The 22,598-nt window shown below is 42.0% G+C and overlaps 1 protein-coding gene across 1 annotated transcript in view; it reads left to right on the top strand.

The window, feature by feature from the left end:
- Positions 1–22,598, top strand: part of LOC116979300 (solute carrier organic anion transporter family member 2A1-like) — a 39,524-nt gene that overhangs the window by 16,369 nt on the left and 557 nt on the right. Inside the window, exons 5-10 of the mRNA XM_033030909.1 lie at positions 613–777; positions 3,909–4,107; positions 11,026–11,185; positions 13,017–13,168; positions 16,637–16,701; positions 20,108–20,228. Coding sequence (XP_032886800.1) covers positions 613–777; positions 3,909–4,107; positions 11,026–11,185; positions 13,017–13,168; positions 16,637–16,701; positions 20,108–20,228 — 862 coding nt within the window. The remainder of the gene's footprint in view (positions 1–612; positions 778–3,908; positions 4,108–11,025; positions 11,186–13,016; positions 13,169–16,636; positions 16,702–20,107; positions 20,229–22,598) is intronic.

Genomic DNA, 22,598 nt, shown 5'->3' with positions numbered 1-22,598 from the left:
TCAAAGTTTCCCACTGTGAGGGAAGGCACTAAAGTTCAGTCGTCCTCCGCAATTGTTCACCCATGGTCGGGGCCTCCCGAGCCCCCACCCCCCCCCCCCCCGCTGTCGCCGCTACGTTCAGATCCTCTCGCCGGGATGATGGAACGCCGATGTCGGAACGGGAGAGCATTCTCAGCGGCTAGTAGATTCTCATTCTACTATATAGAATTCGCATTCTACTATAAGAATGTTAAATACGTCTGACATTTTTGCAGCCTAGGTGTACAGAAACACAAACTCTCTACCCCTTAATTGTTTGAACTGTTGTTGTTTCTTGACTAAGATACTTAATTATTATTTGTTGGTATCAGTTTGCACCTCAGACTGAAAGCTGGGTTGTATCATATCATGTGTTTTATTTTTAATTTTCTTGTATTCACAATTCTTTTATTAATCATTCCTTTCAGTAATTAGTACATACAATATCATGACCAATGGGAAGGCAGGGAATACTTACCTGAAATTAAAGATAGGGTCACCATTCTTGTCACAGGTTGAAACTCCTATTAAATTTAGGGTAAGATGGTATTGAACAATTTTCCTCCTCATTTGATTGTGTATGATTGTTTCTAGATTTCCCTGTCACTTTGTTTGGAATGCTCAAGAATCCTGTTTTTCTTTTTACGGTCCTTGCGAGATGTAACCTTCACGCCGTGCTAGCTGGGCAATCAACATTCATAACCAAATATATGGAAATACAATTCTCAATTGCCACTCCATTTGCAAACATTCTGATGGGTAAGGGCTGAGGAGGAGACACCTGTTACATTGTGTGTTGTATGCATTTTACTAATATAAAGAAAATCATTGATGGGTAAATAGAAAAACAAAGTCAAATGTAAAGGAGGTTACTGTTGTGTAATGAGGCCCATACACAGGAGTAACAATATAGTCCTTTATTGTAGCATAAGCGGAGCAAACATTACATGCCATCGTCTCCAAAGTCAGCATCAAGTCTGACCGTGAGATGGTGAAGTACTGTTATCAATAGTCCGGGGTAAGGATGAAGATCTGGACTGGACTTCATATGGAATGTGCAGCATGCATAATATGTGTGGTGATAGATATAGTAAAGGTAGGCTAATATGGTTAATCTACATCCTTCCTCTTAAGGAATTAACTCATAATAAAATGGATATAATAATCAAATGCAAATATATGTGGCACTGATTACATGTGGTAAGTATAAGTACGCTGAAGAGAATAGCACCAAAGGCAGTTCAAACGTAATCCTGGTACTTTGGGGTTTGGGCTTGCAGGTGTGACCTGCACATGTACGGTACAGTAGTGTATTTCCTCCCTTCACCGGAGATGAGATCAGTGGTAGAACAGGAGCAGGAGAATGAAGCAGCATCGCCAGCAGCGAAACTGGAGACCTTGGCAGGGGTCGAGGTGGCGTGGTCGTAGGTGAGGCCATCGGATCAGGAGTGGCTGGCAACGGTGGTATGATCGGGCCAGGGCCATTGGATGGGGATGGAAGTATGCTTGTGTGGTTGGGATGATACAGAGGTGGTGCTGGTTCACTCACAGGCAGGATATACTTTATATTATATCGGTAGGTGCCGCCGTCAACATTGACCAGATATGAATGCAGTTCGGGAGCAGTTCCAGATATTACACCGAGACGGTCGTGACCCTTTTCTGTTTGCAGACAGACTACTTGTCCCTTGGCTAGTGGTGGAAGTGGTCTGCTCGCTTTGTCATAGGGAAATGCAGAACTGTACCGTACACGTGCAGGTCGCACCTTGTCATTGAGAATACCATAGACCAGTCTATCACAAATGAGACTATCACACAAGTTTTCGAACTTACTTCGGCTAGCGATGTGCTTTAAAGAACTGATATAGGCTTCGACTGGCTCACCTTACCTCTGACTGCGTGCACAAAATCTGTGGCGCTCCATTACGAGATTGGTGCGTAACTCACACAGTTGTCTGAACTTGTTCAGTAGGCAGACGGGATCATCTATAGATTCCGCAGGGTTGGCCTGAACACCCACGGGATTAACCTGAGCTGGATGGTTTAAAAATAAATTGGATAGGCATATGGATGAGAAGGGAATGGAGGGTTATGGTATGAGTGCAGGCAGGTGGGATTAAGGGAAAAAAGTTGTTCGGCACGGACTTGTAGGGCCGAGATGGCCTGTTTCCGTGCTGTAATTGTTATATGGTTATATGGTTATAATATGATGTACACGGTGAAGTCCTCGGTGAAGATGCGCCAACGCTCAGCGAGGTCGCCATCAAACATAAGTGGGTCAGGCCTACGACTCATAGCAGCCGTAGCGAAATAACAAACAGAAAACAAACTAAAACAAACTGGAACCAAACTAGGTGAATAAGAGGTCAAAGCTTTCTGACACCATGTTGTGTAATGAGACCCATACACGGGAGTAACAAGTCATAGTCCTTTATTGTAACATGTTCAGAATCATGAAATCTTGATAGTCACATGAGGGCACAAATGCAAAGTAACTGGTGTGAGAATGAGGTTGCAGGAACAAAAAAAAATGGTGGTGTCCATTATTGCCGATTGTCTTCTATAACCAGTTTAATCCAAGGCCAGGTGAGAAGAAATGCACCATCGTTGCAGGGGGGAGTTACACCAGCGGTAATTTAAAAGCTGGGAGCCACAGAGCCTCTGGCCCCACACATGTTGCGCCAGGGATGGGCCCAGTTCTCAAGCCACCTTCATGCTGCTTGCTCATTCTGCTCCAGCAACTGGAAGCATACCTCGTTGCGCCAGCTCATTGGGTAACCTGAAAGAAGCAGGGTCGGTGTAATAGGACCCTTGCGCCATTACCAGGAAACAGAGGCATGCGTTGCCAAGGCGATGCAGGAGCAGTGGTTCATGCAGGTCTGCAGCCAACACCCCAAGATCTCACAGCCGCTGGAAACCAGTGGCCGCAGGAAACCTGTGCCAATGCAAGAGTGTGTTCCTGTTTGCCCTCTCCCCACCACCACCTCTCCACTGCCCAATGCTGCGCTGCGAGCTGTTCACTAACCACCACCACCACAAACAGGCACCTCGGTCCACTATGACCAAAATCCATTACATAGAGGTCCATAATTGCGAGGGTTTACTGTATCTTGCAACAGAATCTGAAAATACTGTTTGAAAAATGATGGGAATAGCTTCCATAGTAATTTTTGAAATATTACTTTAAAGCAGTATCGCTTTGATAATCTGTTATCCTGACTAATTAGGATTCCGATGTTCAGCATCTGAATCACCACAATATGCCTATAATATGTCCAGAAGCTGTCCTTCTACACAATGGGGCCTGAGTCCTCATGCTCCATTGCCACCCACCAGGGCCGCAAGTCCCCATACTTCCTTCCCACTCATCATGGAGGAAGATGATTCTCTGGGTTGTAGGGAAATGCAACTGATAGATTCACCAACAAAAGTACAAGCTGCAGGAGAAATTCAGCGGGCCAGGCAGCAGCTCGGGTAATATTTTGGGCCAGAATCCTCTTCAAACTTGAAAACGATTCACCATATATCCAGAACAGACATATGGGATCCTTTTGCATTGTATCATTCTTTTATCCAATGATAAGCAGTAATGCGGTTTGATCAAAAATTAAGATAACTATATTAACATTTGGAGACTCTAAGCAATTCTCTGACTGTGTTGTAGACGCTAATGTGAAACTAAGAATCTTACAGCCAACAATGGATAATAAAATATTATTTTGTTAGAACATATAATAAACCAATTCCAATACATATCTGATCGTGTCAATGGCTAATCTAATTACAATAATTAATTTAGAGATATTAATGAGAAACCCAACCTACAAATACAAATCTTTGATGTGAAATAATATTCATCTGTGTATTAATATTCATCTTGTGTTTTTCAGGGTCCTTTATTTTACCTATTACCGCAACTGGAATTATCCTTGGTAGTGTTGTGATGAAGAAATATAAGTTCACACAAAAAAAAACTGCTTCTTTCTGCTGTGTTGGTATCTTCATTTCAATCATTGTGGCTATCCCAACATTGTTTCTGGGGTGCTCGACACGAAGAATTGCAGGTATCAATGACAACGGCATCAGCAGGTAATCCGTGTATCGTAATGGCTAGAGAATATGTTGTAAATCATCAATGTCGCACCACTGATGCATTTTAGAACTTGCCTAATTTGCAAAACGATATTTAACTTTTTATTTTGAAGAGGTTTTCAAAAAAGTTGATGAGGTCGAAGTCTTAGACTTTGTCTATGTGGATTTCAGCAAGGCCTTTAGTAAAGGGGCTGTCCCACCGAGGCGACCTTTCAGCGACTGTCTTCGACCATCAAACTCGAGGGCACTCACCTGATAAACCTCGAGCTGGATCGACCGTCAGCGATGAAACCACGAGCTGGATCGACCGACCGCACACACACACACACACACACACACACACACACACACACACACACACACACACACACACACACACACACACACACACACACACACACACACACACACATCGCAAAGGCGGGGGTCAGGGAAAACGGGGGAGCGCTGTCTGAAATTCACACCCGTAATGAACAGAAAGGTAAAAGACGGCTGCACAGTGTACGGTAAGTCCTTTACAGAGCATGGAGGGGGGGGAGAGAGGGGGAGAGAGGGGGAGAGAGGGGGAGGGAAGGGGAGAGAGAGGGAGAGAAGGGGGGGAGAAGGAGTGGAGACTTTTAAGAAGTCAGACAACGTTTAATAAAGTTTAGCAGGCATTTTACATTACCCGTCGGTTTTCCTTGGTCCTGAAAACTCCAATGAGCTAATTAAAATTCCCAGTCAGTGAAGGAGATTGCCTACGGCTGCCCTCGACTGCCTGTAACTACATAGCGACCCCACTCCACTGTACTACGTGTTCAAAAGAGCCATGCCGACCAATTTTTACTCGCAGAAATTTTTCCTCAACCAAACTGAGGCCGCAAGTATGCGGGAACTTCCCTCGAGCATGAAGGAGAGTTCCAGTGACCTCACAGGACCTCCTAGGACCACGTGTCAACCAATCTGCGAGTTGGAGTCGAGGGCAAACTCTTCTAAACTCCCAGATTAGGTCATCGCAGTGGGACAGCGCCTTAAGGTTCCTCATGGTAGGCTGCTCTGGAAGTTAGATTGCATAGCATCCAGGGAGCGCTAGCAAACAGGATACAGAATTGGCTTAGGTTGCAAGGTCATAAGTGATAGGAGCAGAATTAGGCCATTTGGCCCATCAAGTCTACTCCGCCATTCAATCGTGGCTGATCTATCTCTCCCCATAAACCCATTCTCCTGCCTTCTCCCCATAACCCCTGACACACGTACTAATCAAGAATCTATCTATCGCTGCTTTAAAAATATCAATTAACGTGGTCTCCACAGCCTTCTGTGGCAAATAATTACACAGATTCACCACCCTCTGACTAAATAAATTCCTTCTCATCTCCTTCCTAAAGGAACGTCCTTTAATTCTGAGGCTATGACTTCTAGTCCTGGACTCTCCTGCCAGTGGAAACATCCTCTCCACATCCACTCTATCCAAGCCTTTCACGATTGGGTAGGTTTCAATGAGGTTCCCCTTCATTCTTCTGAACTCCAGCGAGTACAGGCCCAGTGCTGTCATACGCTCATCATAAGTTAGCCCACTCATTCCTGGGATCATTCTTGTAAACCTCCTCTGGACCCTCTCCAGGACCAGCACATCCTTCCTCAGATATCGTGCCCAAAATTGCTCACAATACTCCAAATGCCGTTGACCATCACTTTATAGAGCCTCAGCATTACATCCCTGTTTTTGTGTACTAGCCCTCCTGAAATAAATGCGTTTGCCTTCTTTACTACTGATTCGACATGCAGATTAACTTTTTGGGAATCCTGCACCAGCACTCCCAAGTCCCCTAGTCCTAGGTCCCAAGGATTCATGGAAGGAAGCAGACAGTTATGGTAGAAGGTTGTTTCTCGGACTGTAAGTCCTGTGGTGAGTGGTGTACCTCAGGGATCAGTTCTGGGCTCAGTCCTGTTTGTGGTTTATATCAACAATTTGGATGAGAATGTACAAGGCATGATTAGTTAGTTTGCAGGTGACAATAAAGTAGGTGGTATCATAGATAAGCTTCTTATCGTGTCTACATCACAATATTAGAAATTGTTCAGCCGGATCTGCATACAATGGCGTCTTGCGCTTTTTGTGCTTCTTGTGCGTAGTGGTGGAAAGATTGGTGGAAACAGGACCGCGACATGAACGTTCTTTCCTTGACCCCATCATAGAAATAGTGAAGATGATTATCAAAAATTGCAGCAGGATCTTGATCAGCTGGGTAAATGGGTTGAGGAATGGCGAATGGAGTTTAATACAAATAAGTGTGAAGCGTTGCATTTTGGGAAGTCCAACCCGGACAGATCCTTCACAGTGACTGGTAGGGTGCTGTGGATTGTTGTAGAGCAGATGGATCTAAGACTACATGTAGATAGTTCCCTGAAAGTGGAGTCACAGCCTATATAGGGTGGTCAAGAAGGCTTTTGGTACATAAGAAGGCTCATCGGTCAGGGTATCGAGCATAGAAGGTTATGTTAGAAAACAGTGCTATCAGGGTTCAATTTTGATTCCAACACAAATCACATTTCCAATGATTTCTAGGTTAAATTGCAGCATTCATGAAAGTGCGCCATGCACTTGCTATCACAATCCTCAATGCTATTTCTGACAGTCACTCAGTATCTGATGAACTGATATCAGTTCAATTCTGATTAATGTAGTTATGTTATCATTCCTGTCCTCCAGTTTCTACTCACACCAACATAAATTGAAGCTCAAAGCTCAACATAATAATTGTGGAACAACCCCACTTATTCTAGGAGCACTTCACATTACTTTGTTACTTTCCACACTATCTAAATGGGCATTGTAGATCTGACCGGGCAGCCTCAGAGATAACTGCAAGTAGTAGTTTCTCAAGGACTTAGCTCTTGAGATACTTATTCTAATGGTGCCTCAATGGGGACAAGACTGGCAAGACTACAGTAATTGAGACATCACAAAAGATGAGGGTGACATGGGAGTCCCACAGCAGCAGGTAACAATATGCCCAACTTAGGTGATATTTATAGTTTCAAGTTTGTCAGAATGTGGAAATAATGAACGGTAAATGCTAGTTTACAAAAAAATACTCAAGTGTTGGAGTAACTCAACATCTCAGGCAGCATCTTTGGAGAACATGGGATAGGTGACGTTTCAGCACAGGAACCTTCTTCAGATTGATTGTAGAGGGGTGGAGGATGAAAGCAGAATGACAGGAGCCACAGGACAGACCCTGGATTTTATGTGCTCTCTAATAGATGCTTCTCCTTAAATGATAGTTTATGGTGCAAACCAAATGGCCCTATTCACACTACAACCATTGTCATCAATATAATACACCTGTAATCTGATGGGGAGACCCAGATGACAAATAATGTTCTCTCATACGTTGCTTTAGAAAATAGGTGCAGGAAGAGGCCATTCGGCCCTTTGAGCCGGCACCGACGACCCACACTGATTGTAATAATCCTTGATGTACTTATCTGCAAATCTGGCTACAACTGTTTCCTGACTTGGCAACAGTTAAAGAACTCTGACCTCTGTGATATTTTTTTTTCTGAAATGGATTCCACTCTACGGGTGTAAAAAGTAAATGAGAGCTCTCCTGCAACTTCTCTCTCCCCCATGTGTTGCAGCAATGGAGAATGTGCCTTTGAGGTCAAATTAATTGCAGCGTATTTTAAAAGCTGCATTCATTTGTGTCTTATCCCACTGGTTAGTACGCAGGTCAAGTTGCTGTGCATCATTGTGCCTGTCATTCCCCCAATACCATTCCTAATTTGATTTTTGAAGATTTGGCAATAACAACAAATGTAAAAATGTTTAACTGCACCAAAAAAAATGTTTTAATCCAATTTCTGGGCAAATGTTAAACAAAATCCTTTGAGTCTGCATAGTTCATGGTACAGATTTCATAATTTTCAAGCCATCTTTCATGCTATTCAACAGAGCATGGATGCACCTACATCATATAAACAGCTTCCAATGTACATCACAAATGAATCATGATGCCACCAATGCACAGCAGCCTGGACATAGGGTGCAAGTTGAATCAAGAGTTAAAATTGGCATGCCGTAAACGTAATGCTACAGTTGTTATGGGAGATTTCAACTTGCAGGTAGACTGGGAAATCAGGTTGGTACTGGACCCCAAGAAAGGGAGTTTGTGGACTGCCTCTGTGATGGATTCTTAGAGCAGCTTGTACTGGAGCCTACCAGAGAGAGGCAATTCTGGATTTAGTGTTGTGTAATGAACCGGATTTGATAAGGGAACTTGAGGTTAAGGAGCCAATAAGGGCCTGTCCCACTGTACGAGGTAATTCAAGAGTTCTCCCGAGTTCTCCCCTGATTCGAGCTCGTGTAATGTATGTAGAGGGTACGTAGGGGCTCGTACAAGTAAAAAGTAATCATTTTTTTCATCACAAGTATTTTTTTGCTCGTGGACATTTTTCACAGCGTTGAAAAAACGTCACGAGTTTACTGGATTTCCCGAGTACCTACCGTTACTCGTACGAGCCGCAACGTGACATCCACGAGCTCCTACGTACCCGCTACGGACATTACACGAGCTCGAATCAGTGGAATTCTCTGCCTCAGAAAGCGGTGGAGGCCGGTTCTCTGGATACTTTCAAGAGATAGTTAGATAGGGCTCTTAAAGATAGCGGAGTCAGGGGATATGGGGAGAAGGCAGGAACGGGGCACTGATTATGGATGATCAGTCATGGTCACATTGAATGGCGGTGCTGGCTTGAAGGTCCGAATGGCCTACTCCTGCACCTATTGTCTATTGACTAACACATAGCATGCATATTCCTTCCAATAGGTATCATACGGTATTCGTGCAGCCTATATGGTATTATTCACAGAGCAAGCATATCATTTCATGCAATGTTCTCATCACTCTCATGAATATTCCATATAATTAAGACATTTCAAATTGAATATCAGTTGGCACCCATATTCTGCTTTTATTCAATGTTTCTTATTACATTTTTGAGTTTGTGCAGTCTTTATTTCAATCAATCAATCATGACATTTTAGAACAAGAGTAAAATGGTTATTAGCTTTGGTTTTCCATGGAGGTTGTTTTTGTCTCATACAATTCTAGAATGAAATCAGCATACTTGGAGAAACAATACCCATTTGCATCTGTTTTGTTTAGTGCACAAATGAGGCATGAAAGCCAATTTATGCATGCCTTCACAGAAATGTGACTATTTAAATCCCACACATTCCAATTTGAACGGCACACTCCTGGTGTGATTCACTTTAGCATGATTGATGTGTTTTCAAATGTATTTCATCAAGTTATGAGGTCATCAATGTGCACAATATTTATCATTGCCTTAGTGACAGAAATTGAAATGAAAAGTCATTATTTTAATCTCCCAGTAAAACAAGGAGGAAACTCTTCAGTTTAAAGAGATTAATTGAAAGGTCCCCATTGGGACACCGGTGTACAGCTGGTTACATCTGCTTCACTGAGTTTTAAATGCTCTGAATATTTCTCACATCATTACAGGGTCTCACAGTATTCATTGAAGCTATGTACGACATAATTACATGCAATTATGCAGAGTGGTGAGCGTGTGCCTTGCAGTGCCTTGGAGATATTGACAACATAGGACTCAATCTGCACCCCAAGGTGTGACCATACACACTAAAGACATGTGCATCCATCCCTGCATTTGATCTCACCTTCATGGCACGATGGCTGCTATACTAAGGCTACTATGGAGAGCTCTTCAAAGCTGAAAACTGCCTCCCATGATTTTAAGTGGTAAAGGCACGACAGTTGCGCCCCCTGCAGGCATCTGTCATCAAAAAACAGATGGAGAACGCCCGTGCAACAAGCAGGATGATAAGGACCTTAATATTTGTCAAATGTTAATTTTCCCAATTGCATTCCCATTTCTTTTCCCAAGTCGTAGAAAAAAAGGAACTGCAGATACTGGTTTACACAAAAGGACACAAGGTGCTGGAGTAACTCAGAGGATCAGGCAGCATCTCTGGAGAACATGGATAGGTGACGTTTCGGGTCGGGACTCTTCGTCAGAACCATACCTTTCACAGTGTAGCAGACAAATCGAAGAAACAAGCAACTGCAAATGCTGGTTTACACAAAAGGACAGAAACATCTGGACCAAAAGCCTCCTGACCCGAAACATCACCTATCCTTGTTCTCCAGAGATGCCGCCCGACCCACTGAATTACTCCAGCACTTTGTGTCCCTTTCCGAAGTCTTTGGGGATCCCCAAACTAGATATTAATGATAATTGTTAATCAGTTAAAGGTGAACTTGGATTTCAAAGTAAATGCGGTTTCTCTTATGGTTTCACTGTTCTACTGAAAAATGTTCTTAAATTACATAGATACATAGACAATAGGTGCACGAGTAGGCCATTTGGCCCTTTGAGCAAGCACCGTCATTCAATGGGATCATGGCTGATCATCCACAATCAGTACCCCGTTCCCACCTTCTCCCCACACCCCTTGATTCCGCTAGCCCTAAGAACTGCATCCACTGAATCGGCCTCCAATGCCTTCCGAGGCAGAGAATTCCAAAAATTCACAATTCTCTGTGTGAACATTTTTTCCTCATCGCAGTTCTAAATGGCCTTCCCCTAATTCTTAAACTGTGGCCCCTGGTTCTGGACTCCCCAACATCGGGAACATGTTTCCTGCATCTAGTGTTTCCAATCCCTTAATAATTTTATATGTAGATAATCTCATCCGAAATTGTGACCAGCAAAAATATTTTTTTATTATCTGAATTGCGAAGTTGTGAAACAAAGCCGACATCAAAGTTTACAAAAAAAAATTAGATGAGCACTCATGGAATATAAAAATATAAATTGGTTGGGCCAAGAAAGGTTTCCATTATATAATTTATATTTAATTCTATGAAAATCATATTTGTGTTTCAGAAACACAACCTCAAGTCTTGTTTCCCCTTGCAACATGAACTGCCGATGTCTGGCCACAACCTTCAATCCAGTGTGCGGCACAGACGGAGTTGAATATGTGTCCCCATGCCATGCTGGTTGTAAAATGTATTTCTTCAACATCACTGGTAATAAAATTCAGGTAACTTGAAAACATATGACAAATTTATAAATAAACAAGTTGGGTCCCTGTCACACGGGAAGGCTGGTCTCCCAATGCAATATTCCACCACACACAAATAGCCCCCAACTGCGCAGGCGTGACTGACAGGTTGCCGTTGTGATGCCAGAGATCCCCGTTGTGATGCGAGTCATGGCAAGCCTCCCAAAGTGTGCCTCACCATCCCTCTTCCCTATCCTCCTCCATTCCCCCTCATCCCCAGCACTTCCTCCTCCTCTTCACCCTTCCTCTTCTTTGCCCTCTCCTCCCCCACTCCCTCCCTTACCTCTCCCTCCCTCTCCTTTCCCCTACCCTCAGTCACTCCCTTCCTCCCTCCATAACCCCTCTCCCCTCCCTACCCCCCTTGACGTCATTGTGATGTGGAATGCTGCTGTGTTTTTTAGAACAAAGTTTTGAGATCCCATTGTGATGTTATTGTGGGGTGGAACACTGCTGAAGGGCAGTTTATGTAAATGAGATCCCATTGTGATGTCATTGTGGAGTGAAACACTGCTAACAGCAGCGCAAGTGAAAAATAAAGTTTTTCTAGTGTTTAAAATGTCAATAACGTAAAATATACCATCAATGTGAATGAAATTTGTTTAATTGACATCACAGGAGAATGGTGAGTAAGGTGGTGCAAACCCCTCCGCCCCCACAACCCCGCCCTCACACCCCCTACCCCAAAACTCCCTGCCCCCACACCCCCGTGTGGTGGAGTATTGCGTTGGGGAACGGGTGAGTGGTGGAATATTGCGTTGCGGAATGGGTTGCGTTGGGGGACCAGGCCTCGTGTGGTTGGGACTCAACGGGTCCCACTTAGTCTAGTATATTACTAAAACTCACATCTTGTTTCTATATTTCTATATTTGTGCGTACCTATATTTCTATATTTGTGCGTCCCCTCAGCAGTGTTCTACCCCACAATGGGATCTAAAAAGCACAGCAGCGTTCCAACTCACGATGATGTCACAATGGGATCCCGAATTTCATTTACATTAAAAAAAAACGTTTTCAATGGGGGGGGAATAGGAGGGAGGTTTCATTTTTTTTAAATGTGCTTTTCATTGGGGGGGGGGGTGTGGGATGGGGGGGGGGGGGTGTGGGATAGGGGGGAAGTTTCATTTAAAAAACACACACAATTTTCATTGTTGGAGGGTGGGATAGGGGGGAGGTGAGGAGTGGGGGAGCATGGGGGTAGAGGGAGAGAAGGGAGGTTGGTATTTTTTCTATTCTCTCATTACTTTATAAAAAATATCAAATGAATAAAACGTATTGTTTAGCTTTTCTTCAATAATTCCAATATATGTATTATAAAATATTCCTATCTGCTTCCCATCAATATTCCCACACTTCAGGAACCAATGATTTTTCCCAATTCCCAAATCCTACTCATTCCTCTCTAAACTGACAACCAACATAGTCCCAATAACTATTTCTCCAAAAAATACTTGATCCAAATTATCATTCATTAAAATACTGTGGTGATATGGTTTCAATATCAACCGATTTTGTATATTTTTTAACATGCGGACAAAATCAACTAATGGACATCTGTATAAATGGAACACATTCATACCCCGTGGACGGCTTGTACAGTCTAGTAACTTTATACTTTAGGATCTTCTAGGAGGGAAAGGAAAGAGAAGGAAATAGTAAGTGTCATTGAAAGAACTTTGAACAATTTTGTAAAGAGACATCAAAAGGTCTCTGTGAAATCAGTGAATGAGAGTGTATACAGATTATTATATGTACAGGTCGATTATTGTGTCATTGTAATTGACGTTCAAATATATTTTTCCTTTTTAAACAGAATTACACCGATTGTGCATGCAGTGACTTTGCAGAACCAGGGCCATGTCGTTTTTCATGCAACCATTATTTAATTTCATTAATTTCACTCCTTGGATTAATTCTGATGGTCGGCTGTCTGTGTCACACACCATCATTTATATTGGTTCTCAGGTACCACAATAAAATAATTATTTCTTCTGCATTTTCTCCATTATTTCTGGTTGATAGTCATTATATGGCATGTGAAACTTGATGGGATTACTGTACTTGCTGCCTTTCTGTGAGCTATTTTTGAAAGGATCTTGAAGAGCAGCTGATTAGGAACAGTCAGAGACATTTGTTAAATGATAAGCTATGTGATCTCAATGTTCTCAGTGTAATGGCAAATTTCCAACTTTTCCAGTGTCCTTTTTTGCATTGCCATTACTACATAGGTAAGTAGGAGTGATCTTACGCAGACCAAATTGAACAGATCTTCCAGTCGTTATTTCCAGTGGTTGTTTATTGAAATAGTTGTACAAACAAAGAAATGAATGTACCAGGTTTTCCTTATTCTCCAGGCTGTTCTCCCTGGTCTGGTGAGAACTGTATGCTCTCCCTCCCTGTGTCTGTCACTTCCTGTTCCCTATGCCCATATATATATATACGTCACTCTGTGCATCTAATGACTGCCCCAACTATCCAAAATAATACTGCAAGATATATCTAGACAAAATAATATAATATGCCAACAGTATCTAGCCTAAACATAAATGGCTCCTACTATCAGTATTTTGTTTTCAATAGTGCTAAAATTCTGAAAAAATAAATAAGCTTGTGGAAGCTACTAATCATCATAAATATAAGTCTAAGATAAACACAAAAAGCTGAAGTAACTCAACGGGACAGGCAGCATCTCTGGAGAGAAGGAATGGGTGACGTTTCAGGTCAAGACCCTTCTTCAGACTATAAATATATCTAAGTAGCAGCAGTGCAATTCGTTTAAACAATCCACTCTCTCACTCAGAACAGATTGGTTTAAAAATGGCAACCAGAGCCAAACCCACTAAAACATGAGTTTGGCAAAATTGTCCATCCAAAGAACAGCTGCCTAATAGGATTTTTTTTTCCTTTTGGTACTTTTGACATGAATGCAATTCAAATTTTCTTCTGATTCACTTTTCCTTAAACCTACCTGTACTACTAACATACACATATCAGGGGACTCAAGGATAACAGTGGCATCAACATTTTTTTAAATCCCATTACAGGCCCCTCCCTGTAGTTGAATATTAAAATAATAAAAACATCTTCTACCCACTTGCAATTCAACTGTTAACATGTCTAGTGGAATTGAGCTGGGGAATGGTCAACCAGCATGCTCTCAGGAAGTAGATCAGTCATTAAAATATTTTAAGGAGGGTGCGTGCCTCCATTTATAAACTCTTAACTCTAATACCTTTTGTAAATGCTGAGTATTCTGAAGGGAGGAATGAAGGAACAGATATATTAAATAATTACTTTTCCAGCATGACTTAAAGAACAAAAAAGCAGACTACTGTATATACCTACCCCAATAAACTTTTCACCCAACAGAGAAACAGAGATCGCTGTGTATGACTAACCACATATCTCCCCCCGCTACACCATTATGAACTGCATGCTGCCAAGTAATACTCTAAATTTCTCCTTGACTGCCTTTATGATTGATTACCCAGACTGTCAGTATGGTTGGCTGCAACAGGAAAGCTACACAATAAAACGTATATCAAGACTTGCCATTAAATTCATAAGGTTCTGAGGATTAGATGCAAAACTTTCCCCCTCCTTCACACATCATATATATCTCTATTATACTAAAACTCTTCCCTTTGTTCTCAACATTCTAAATGTCTGTGAGCCAGGGTTGTGTTGGCTTTCTTTTAATCTCCTTAATTTGTTTCTTCTCCCAAACACGTGGCCACGGCCTTCCCATTTTCACACATGCTACTCACATTTTCGGCGGCGTAGGTCAGAATGGGTCGGCGGCGCGTTATAAAGTGCAATCATTCCTCTCTGCCTCTCTCCTTCCTCTCTGCATCTGCATCTCTCTCTGCCTCTGCTTCTCTCTCTCTGCCTCTCTCTATCTGTGCCTCTCTCTGTGCCTCTCTCTCTGCCTCTCTCTCTCTCTCTCTCTCTGCCTCACCTCTCTGCCTCTCTCTCTGTGCCTCTCTCTCTGCCTCTCTCTCTTTCTGCCTCTCTCTCTCTGCCCCTCTCTCTGCCTCTATCTCTCTCTACCCTCTCTCTCTGCCCCTCTCTGTCTCTACCCTCTCTCTGCCCTCTCTGTCTCTATCCTCTCTGCCCTCCCTCCCCCTGCCCTCCCTTTCTCTGCCTCTACCCTCTCTGTCACTGCCCTCTCTCTCTGTCCTCTCTATCTGCCACCCTCTCTACCCCCCTCCCCCTTCCCTCTCTACCCCTCCTTCCCTCTCTACCACCTCTCCCTCTCTAACCCCCTCCCTCTCTAGGGAGTGGTGAGTATTGGGACCTATGGGAGAGTGGTGGAATATTGTGTTCGGGGCCCAGCCCTCCCCTGTGAAGCTGCTCGCCCCCCTATGTCTCACTTTCTACACCCCTCCCTCTCCCTCTCTACCCCTTCCCCCTCCCTCTCTAGCTGCGCAGTTGGGGGCTATGTGTGAGTGGATAGGGCGGTAGATGGGGGAAAGGAGCAAATGAATAATATTAATATAATATCAAGGAGAAGGGTTAGTGTGTGTGTGGGGATTAGTTTGTGTGTGTGTGTGTGTGTGTGTGTGTGTGTGTGTGTGTGTGTGTGTGTGTGTGTGTGTGTGTGTGTGTGTGTGTGTGTGTGTGTGTGTGTGTGTGTGTGTGTGTGATTTCGCCTTTGATTCACATCTCCTCGACACTGAAACGATGAAATTTCATATTGCAGTAGAGATTTACCTTATGATTTCAAAACTCCACTCCTCTGTAAATTTGGTTAATTATTTCCTGAGTTTTTTACTAAAATTGTTTATCAAATGGACTTTTTTTTCCAAATCTAACCGCTGGCCAGCTGATGACGTCACAATGCCTTTGCTCGTGGCCCACCCTCCTCCGCACCTCCTCTCTCCCCACTCTTCTCTCCCTACTCTCCCTCCCCCCCTCTACCACCCCCTCTCTACCCCCTCTCCCCTCCTCTCTCCTCCCTCCTCTCTCTCTCCCCTCCCCCCCTCTCACCCTGCTCTCTCCCCCTGCTCTTTCCCCTGCTCTCTCCTCCACTCTCTCTCCCCCCTCTCCCCTTTCCTCCTCTCCCCTCCCCTCTCCCCTCCCCTCTCTCCTCTCCCTCTCCCCCCCTCCCCCTCTCCCCTCCCCCTCTCCCCTCCCCCTCCCCTACTCCTCCCTCCCCTCTCCCCCTCCCCTCCCTCTCACACCCCCTCCACCCCCCCGCTCCCCCCCCCGTGAGTGTGGGGGTGGTTAGAGTATGTGTGACCCCCCCCCCCCCAACGGTCTAGTTAATTTTAAAATGCCAAAATCCAAAGATATTCTTGTAGCTGGTGTTCGGAACTTGCATTGCATGGCCCTTAACATACAATGCTATTCCATTATTAATAATCAATGAGTAGTTATGATAGGAGACAAATTATGTACCCTTTACATCATCTGTTTTCTCATCTATTATAGAGCAGTGCCCGAGGAAACCACATCATTCGCTATTGGGATTCAATCTCTCATCATTCAAGCATTGGGTAACAATTGCCTTTTAAAATGTCACTGGAATAAAAAGCAAAACAACATTTTTCATCGATGCCACATCGTATTTGCCCATTTTAATTCTGAAATTCTATATTTGCACATATTCAGCAAAACAGGAAATACTGGAATCTGACAATACCCAGCAGGACAGCGCATATCTTAGAACAGCCAAATAGTTGCAGGTTGAAAATGTTCCACCCGACCTGAGAAAAGGAGATATAGAGAGGAGAAGACAAAAGAAAACAAACAAAAGAAAACAATTATTTAGAGAAGGAAAACACTGAAGATGCTAGAAGTTTGAAGCAAAAACAAAGAATACCAGAAATATCTGCAGCATACCTTCATTAGAACTCAAAATTTGCGCTGTGCAAAGACTAGTTATCTGAAATTGATAATCCTAAGGGGTGTAATGTGACCACAGAGGATGAAATGCTGATCCCCAGTCTTATATTGGTATTCATTAAACCAGGGCAGCAGCCAGAAAAAAAATGGTAAGAATGTAGGTGGTAGATAATTAAATAAATAGCTCAGAAAATCAAAAAGACTGCAGATGCTGGAAATCTGAAACTAAAACAAAAAATATCGTAAAATTTCAGGAAGCCACTGTGAAAATAAATCATTTGTCAGAAAAAAAGAGCACAGCAGTGATAGAATAATTCAGATTGGTTTAATGGGAGCAGTTAAGAGCACAGTAAGCTTTTAAGTCTGTGCAATGAGTTATTAATGGTCAGGTGGCAGCCCCTGCCTGGCAACCTAAACTATTGAGAGAGTGCAGCATAGGTTCACAGGGTTATTTCCCGGGATGGCTGGACTGTCATATGGTGAAAGAATGTAGCGACTGGGTTTGTATACACTGGAATTTAGAAGGATGAGAGGGTATCTTATTGAAACATATTAGATTATTAAGGGATTGGACACGCTCGAGGCAGGAAACATGTTCCCAATGTTGGGGGAGTGCAGAATCAGGGGTTACAGTTTAAGAATAGGGGGTTGGCCATTTAGAACGGAGATGAGGAAAAACGTTTTCACCCAGAGAGTTGTGCATCTGTGGAATTCTCTTCCTCAGAAGGCAGTGGAGGCCGATTCTCTGGATGCTTTCAAGAGAGTAGATAGAGCTCTTAAAGATAGCGGAGTCAAGGGATATGGGGAGAAGGCAGGAACGGGGTACTGATTGTGGATGATCAGCCATGATCACAGTGAATGGCGGTGCTGGCTCGAAGGGCCGAATGGCCTACTCCTGCTCCTATTGTCTATTATCTAAACTCTTAAGGGTTGATTAAGGAAAACTGAGCCAACATGAAGCAAAAAAAAAGAAAATGGAAAAGGCTAGAAAACTCAGCAGGTCAGACAACATGTGGGGAAATTTTTCTTTTTTCAGCTGACTTACCTTTCATCAGACCTGAGAGAGAAATAAGTTTGTCTGAGTATCAGCGAAATGTGAGTGGAATAAAGCAAATACTTTGAAAGAGTGAAGACATGAATGGCAGGTGGGATCAGGTAGAGCTACTATATGTTGCTGATGGCTTCTGGCATGCTGCATCATGTCCAATAGACGAGACTGTACAATTAGAGGAAAAGGAAAAAAAGATAGCAGGCAGAAATAGTCCTTATGTAGCCAGGGAGAAAGAGAATGTTATTTAAAGTTAGATAATAATCTGTTATCTGTTTACTTCTAGATTTATGGAGTCATAGAACTATAAAATGTTGAAACAGACCCTTCAGCTTAACTTGTCCATGCCGACCAAGTTTGCATTCTGGACTATCCTATTTGCCTCAATTTGACCTATATCCCTCTAACCGTTTTTATCCAAATGTCTTTTCAATGTCATTATTGCATCCGCTTTGATAGCTTCCTAAGGCATTTCATTCCAAGAAAAATACTTTCTGAGTGAAAAAGTTGCCCCTGAGGTCCCTCTTAATTCCCTCTCCTCTCACCTTAAGCCTATGCCCTCCAGTTTTTGAATTATCTACTCCAGGAAAAAGACTGCGAGCATTCACTTTATCTATACCCCTCTTGATTTTCTATACTTCAATAAAGTCATCCTCATACATTACAAAGAAAAAAGTCCCAGCCTATTCAGCCTCGCCATATAACTCATGCCCACAAGTCCAGGTAACATCCTAGTCCATCTCGTCTGAATCCTTTCCAACTTAATGACTTCCTATTTATTGCAAGATGGCCAGAACTGCACACTGTTCTCCAAGTATGGTCTCAACCACGACTTTTTAGCTGTATCATGATGTCCCAACCTTTGTACTTAATACCCATCCAATGAAGTCATGCATGCTAAATGCCTTCTTCACCAATTTGTCCATCTGAATCACCATTTTCAGGGAACTATGTACTTCTAGATCTCTCTGTACTCACTCTCTTGGGCTCTATAATTTATTAAGTTCTGCACCTGTTTAGAATACCAAAGTTCAACACCTCACATTTGTCCGCATTAAATTAAATTTATCATTCATTGTCCTACTGTCTCAATTAATCTTGATCTTGTTGTAAAATTAGTTAACCTTCCTCATCGATCCTCATCATATACCACCAATTTTGGTATCAACTGCAAATTTACTAACAATGTTAACTACACCATCATCCATATTATGAATGTGGATACAAACAATAGTGAACCCAGCACTGATTTCTATGGAACAACACTGGTCGCAGGCCTCTAGTCAGAAAAAACACCCTCCACATCTACCCTTGACTCCGAGCCAATTTGGAATCCAATTGGCAAGTTCATCTTGGATTCCATGTAATTTAACCTTCCAGGCTATCCTACCATGTGGAACTGAGTCAAAGACCTTACCAAGGTCCACATAGAAAACATTCACTGCCCTGCCCTCATCAATCCTATTGGTAACCTCTTCAATAAAGTTAGTGAGGCATGATTTCTTACGCGTAAAGCCTAATCAGTCCTTGCATGTCTAAATGTTGGTAGATCATGTCCGTAAAATTCCCCTCCAACACCTGTCCCACTACTGATGTCCAGGTCACCAACCTGTAATTCCTTGGCTTATTCTTGCTGTCCTTCTTAAATAACGGTACAACATTAACCACAATACATCTTCTTTTACTTCACTTAAGGCTAAGGATGGTGCAAAATATCTTTGTAGCGCCTTCACAGTTCTACCCTATCTTCCCACAGAATACAATTCGTCATGCCCTGGGGATTTATCCACCTTATTGGACTACAATGTGTTTTGTTTTTCCAAATGTTGGGAAGGCCATATCAAGAGCTGAAAATGCAGAGATTCTCATTAGAGCATTCATGTTTTCTTTTCATTCACTTGTAATGGCAGAAGAATGTTTATACATGGTTAAAAAGCACTGTGCGGCACATTTCATTCCACAATCAATGATAGTTTAATTCATTTCTATGTTATTCTTTTTTTTTACAGGTTTATTTCCTATCCCTATCCTTTTGGGGGCTATTTTTGACAACACCTGTATCCAGTGGGATCGTAAATGTGGACGGATAACTTATTGCCAATATTATGATAATGATCTTTTGCGAATAAGGTATGAAGAAATCACACCCCTTGTAAATGGATTATTTCACTATTTAATTCATATTTGAACATCACCTCAAAAAATACAGAGTGAATAAGTGCTGGGCCATTTCACAGAATAAATCGTTGATAAATCAGTTTCAATAATAAGAGTTTTTAATTGAGAACATTCAATTTATTTGCTTAAAACCAGGCAACCACATTTTTATTGACCATATCTGTTCAGGTTCCATCCTATAAACAGCTAAGAAGCAAAATAATAATAATTGCAGGATAGAGATTTAGCAGGAGATTTTAAGTTGGTTCAATGAAGATACTGCCCAATGTTAAAAGAATAGATAAACTTTTAGCAGTCTGCCATCAAGGCTGTACTGCACATTGCCAATAACCCAATTGCCAATACTCTGCCCAATTGCATATTCATAATCAAAGGCAAACATCTATTACGTAGAGAACTGATCAGTGGATGTTGAAGAACATTTTGCAAAGAAAGTGTGATGGCAGAGTCAATGCTATCACAATTATATGCACATTTTTTATTTAACACTAATCATGGATGTTTTATCAGGGCAACCCGATTACAGTGTTTCATATTTCCTTGGGTAATCTTTAAAAGACTTTCAGGACGGATGAAAAATCAGCAGAACCTGATAGAACCCCAAAGCCACCAACCTGATGGTTAATTCACCTAACGATTACAGATGGATAATGCTCACTTTCCTGAGCACCAAGGTTATGCAGAGATGAAGAACTGATGCACTATGTTTCAGGTCTATTAGAATTGGCCCAAGAACCTCAGAGCTTACTTGTGAGTGCAATATTGGAACTAACTGCAGTTTTAGAAATTATTACTATTAGCATGTGTCACATTTCTGACAATATCTCTAAAGCATTCGATCATCAAAGAACTAAACACATAGTAAACAAAATCATCATAAAAGGACAATTAATTACTTTTACCATGTGCGACTATAAGTAAGGGCAATTGCAATCTGCACCTGAAACTGGGTTCTATTTCTGACATTTCTAAACCTTGGAGATGGTGCATTAACTGATTTGGAAAAAGGTTATTTTTTCTAACTATGGCCCCTATATATTGTTAGCAGCCAATTAATAAGATTTGTGCTTACATTTTGGCTTTCATTTACATTTGCCTTGATTTCTGGTGGTCACTTTTTTATCTGTCTGTCCCTTCAGCCTTGGCAAAGTATGCATATGGATTTAAAAACATTTGGTGTATTTCCAAAGGCTTTCAGAACTGTTATCATATAACTACAATAGTTTTCTCAATTTGAATTTCATTATTATCCAGTTCAATTTTGATTGCTTCTATTTGGGTAAATTTCTAATCATTTAGCAATAAACTATGCTCACATTGGAATATTTAGCCAACAATTCAATTTATAAAATAAAATGTATCAAGAGATCTATTTGGATATTTGTCTTCCCTAATCCTCAGATGTTTACTTTCTGCAGTGCCTGTGCCCTTGAACATTTTCACGTTTTTGTATAATTATAAGTAGATTTTCCACATGTCAATTTTACACTAGTTATTAAATTTACATAAGCATATTTCTACATCAGAGTAATCCTATGTAATCAGTACACGCCCAGTTGGAATTCATTGCCTCATTCAATTTCTGAATGTTTAATATATTTATTTAGGAATGCATTTCTCTGCAGAATTCCTGAATGATTACGTATGTTTATATCAGGACGTATTTGTGTAATTCATCTCTGTTTAACATTTGTGTATACATTTCTCCACAATGTTCTTGTACCATTTACTGCAATCTTGACAGAAATAACTTTGAGATGATAGTTTCCAGACAGTAAGCAAACATCTCATGAAGCCCTTAGGTCCTGTTGGTTTTTAAGTTTTATTGGTTTCCACGATAACGAAGCACTAGTTCACCACTGGTTGTTTTGCTAACTGAATGCAGCAATATCCATTATGCATGCCTCCATTGCAGTAGTTAAACCAAGAGCACATTTACTCACAATGTTACATCACTACCCTATGGATTTCTGCCCCAGTATATTCCAAGTGTTCCTTTTTAATCTCAAATACCAAAGTCACGCTGCTACCGCCCATGTTCCATGTATATTTTGAGAACATAGGAACATTAGAAGCAGAATTATGACATATGACCATGCAGGTTAACTCTAATTTTCAATAAGAAAACATCTTATCCTATGCCCTTCTTCTTCCTATGCACTCCACTGGCTCCCAGTGCGGTTCAGAATCAATTTCAAGCTCCTCCTCTATGTATACAAAGCCCTTAATGGGCTTGCCCCCACCTACATCAGAAATTTGCAAACCAACCATACTATCCCCAGGTCCCTCAGGTCAGCCGACTTGGGATTACTGACCATCCTG

This window comes from Amblyraja radiata, chromosome 12 (assembly GCF_010909765.2).
Source record: "Amblyraja radiata isolate CabotCenter1 chromosome 12, sAmbRad1.1.pri, whole genome shotgun sequence".
Taxonomy (NCBI): Eukaryota; Metazoa; Chordata; class Chondrichthyes; order Rajiformes; family Rajidae; genus Amblyraja; species Amblyraja radiata.
Note: the sequence above shows the minus strand (reverse complement) of the source record. Positions and strands in the feature narration are given on the sequence as shown.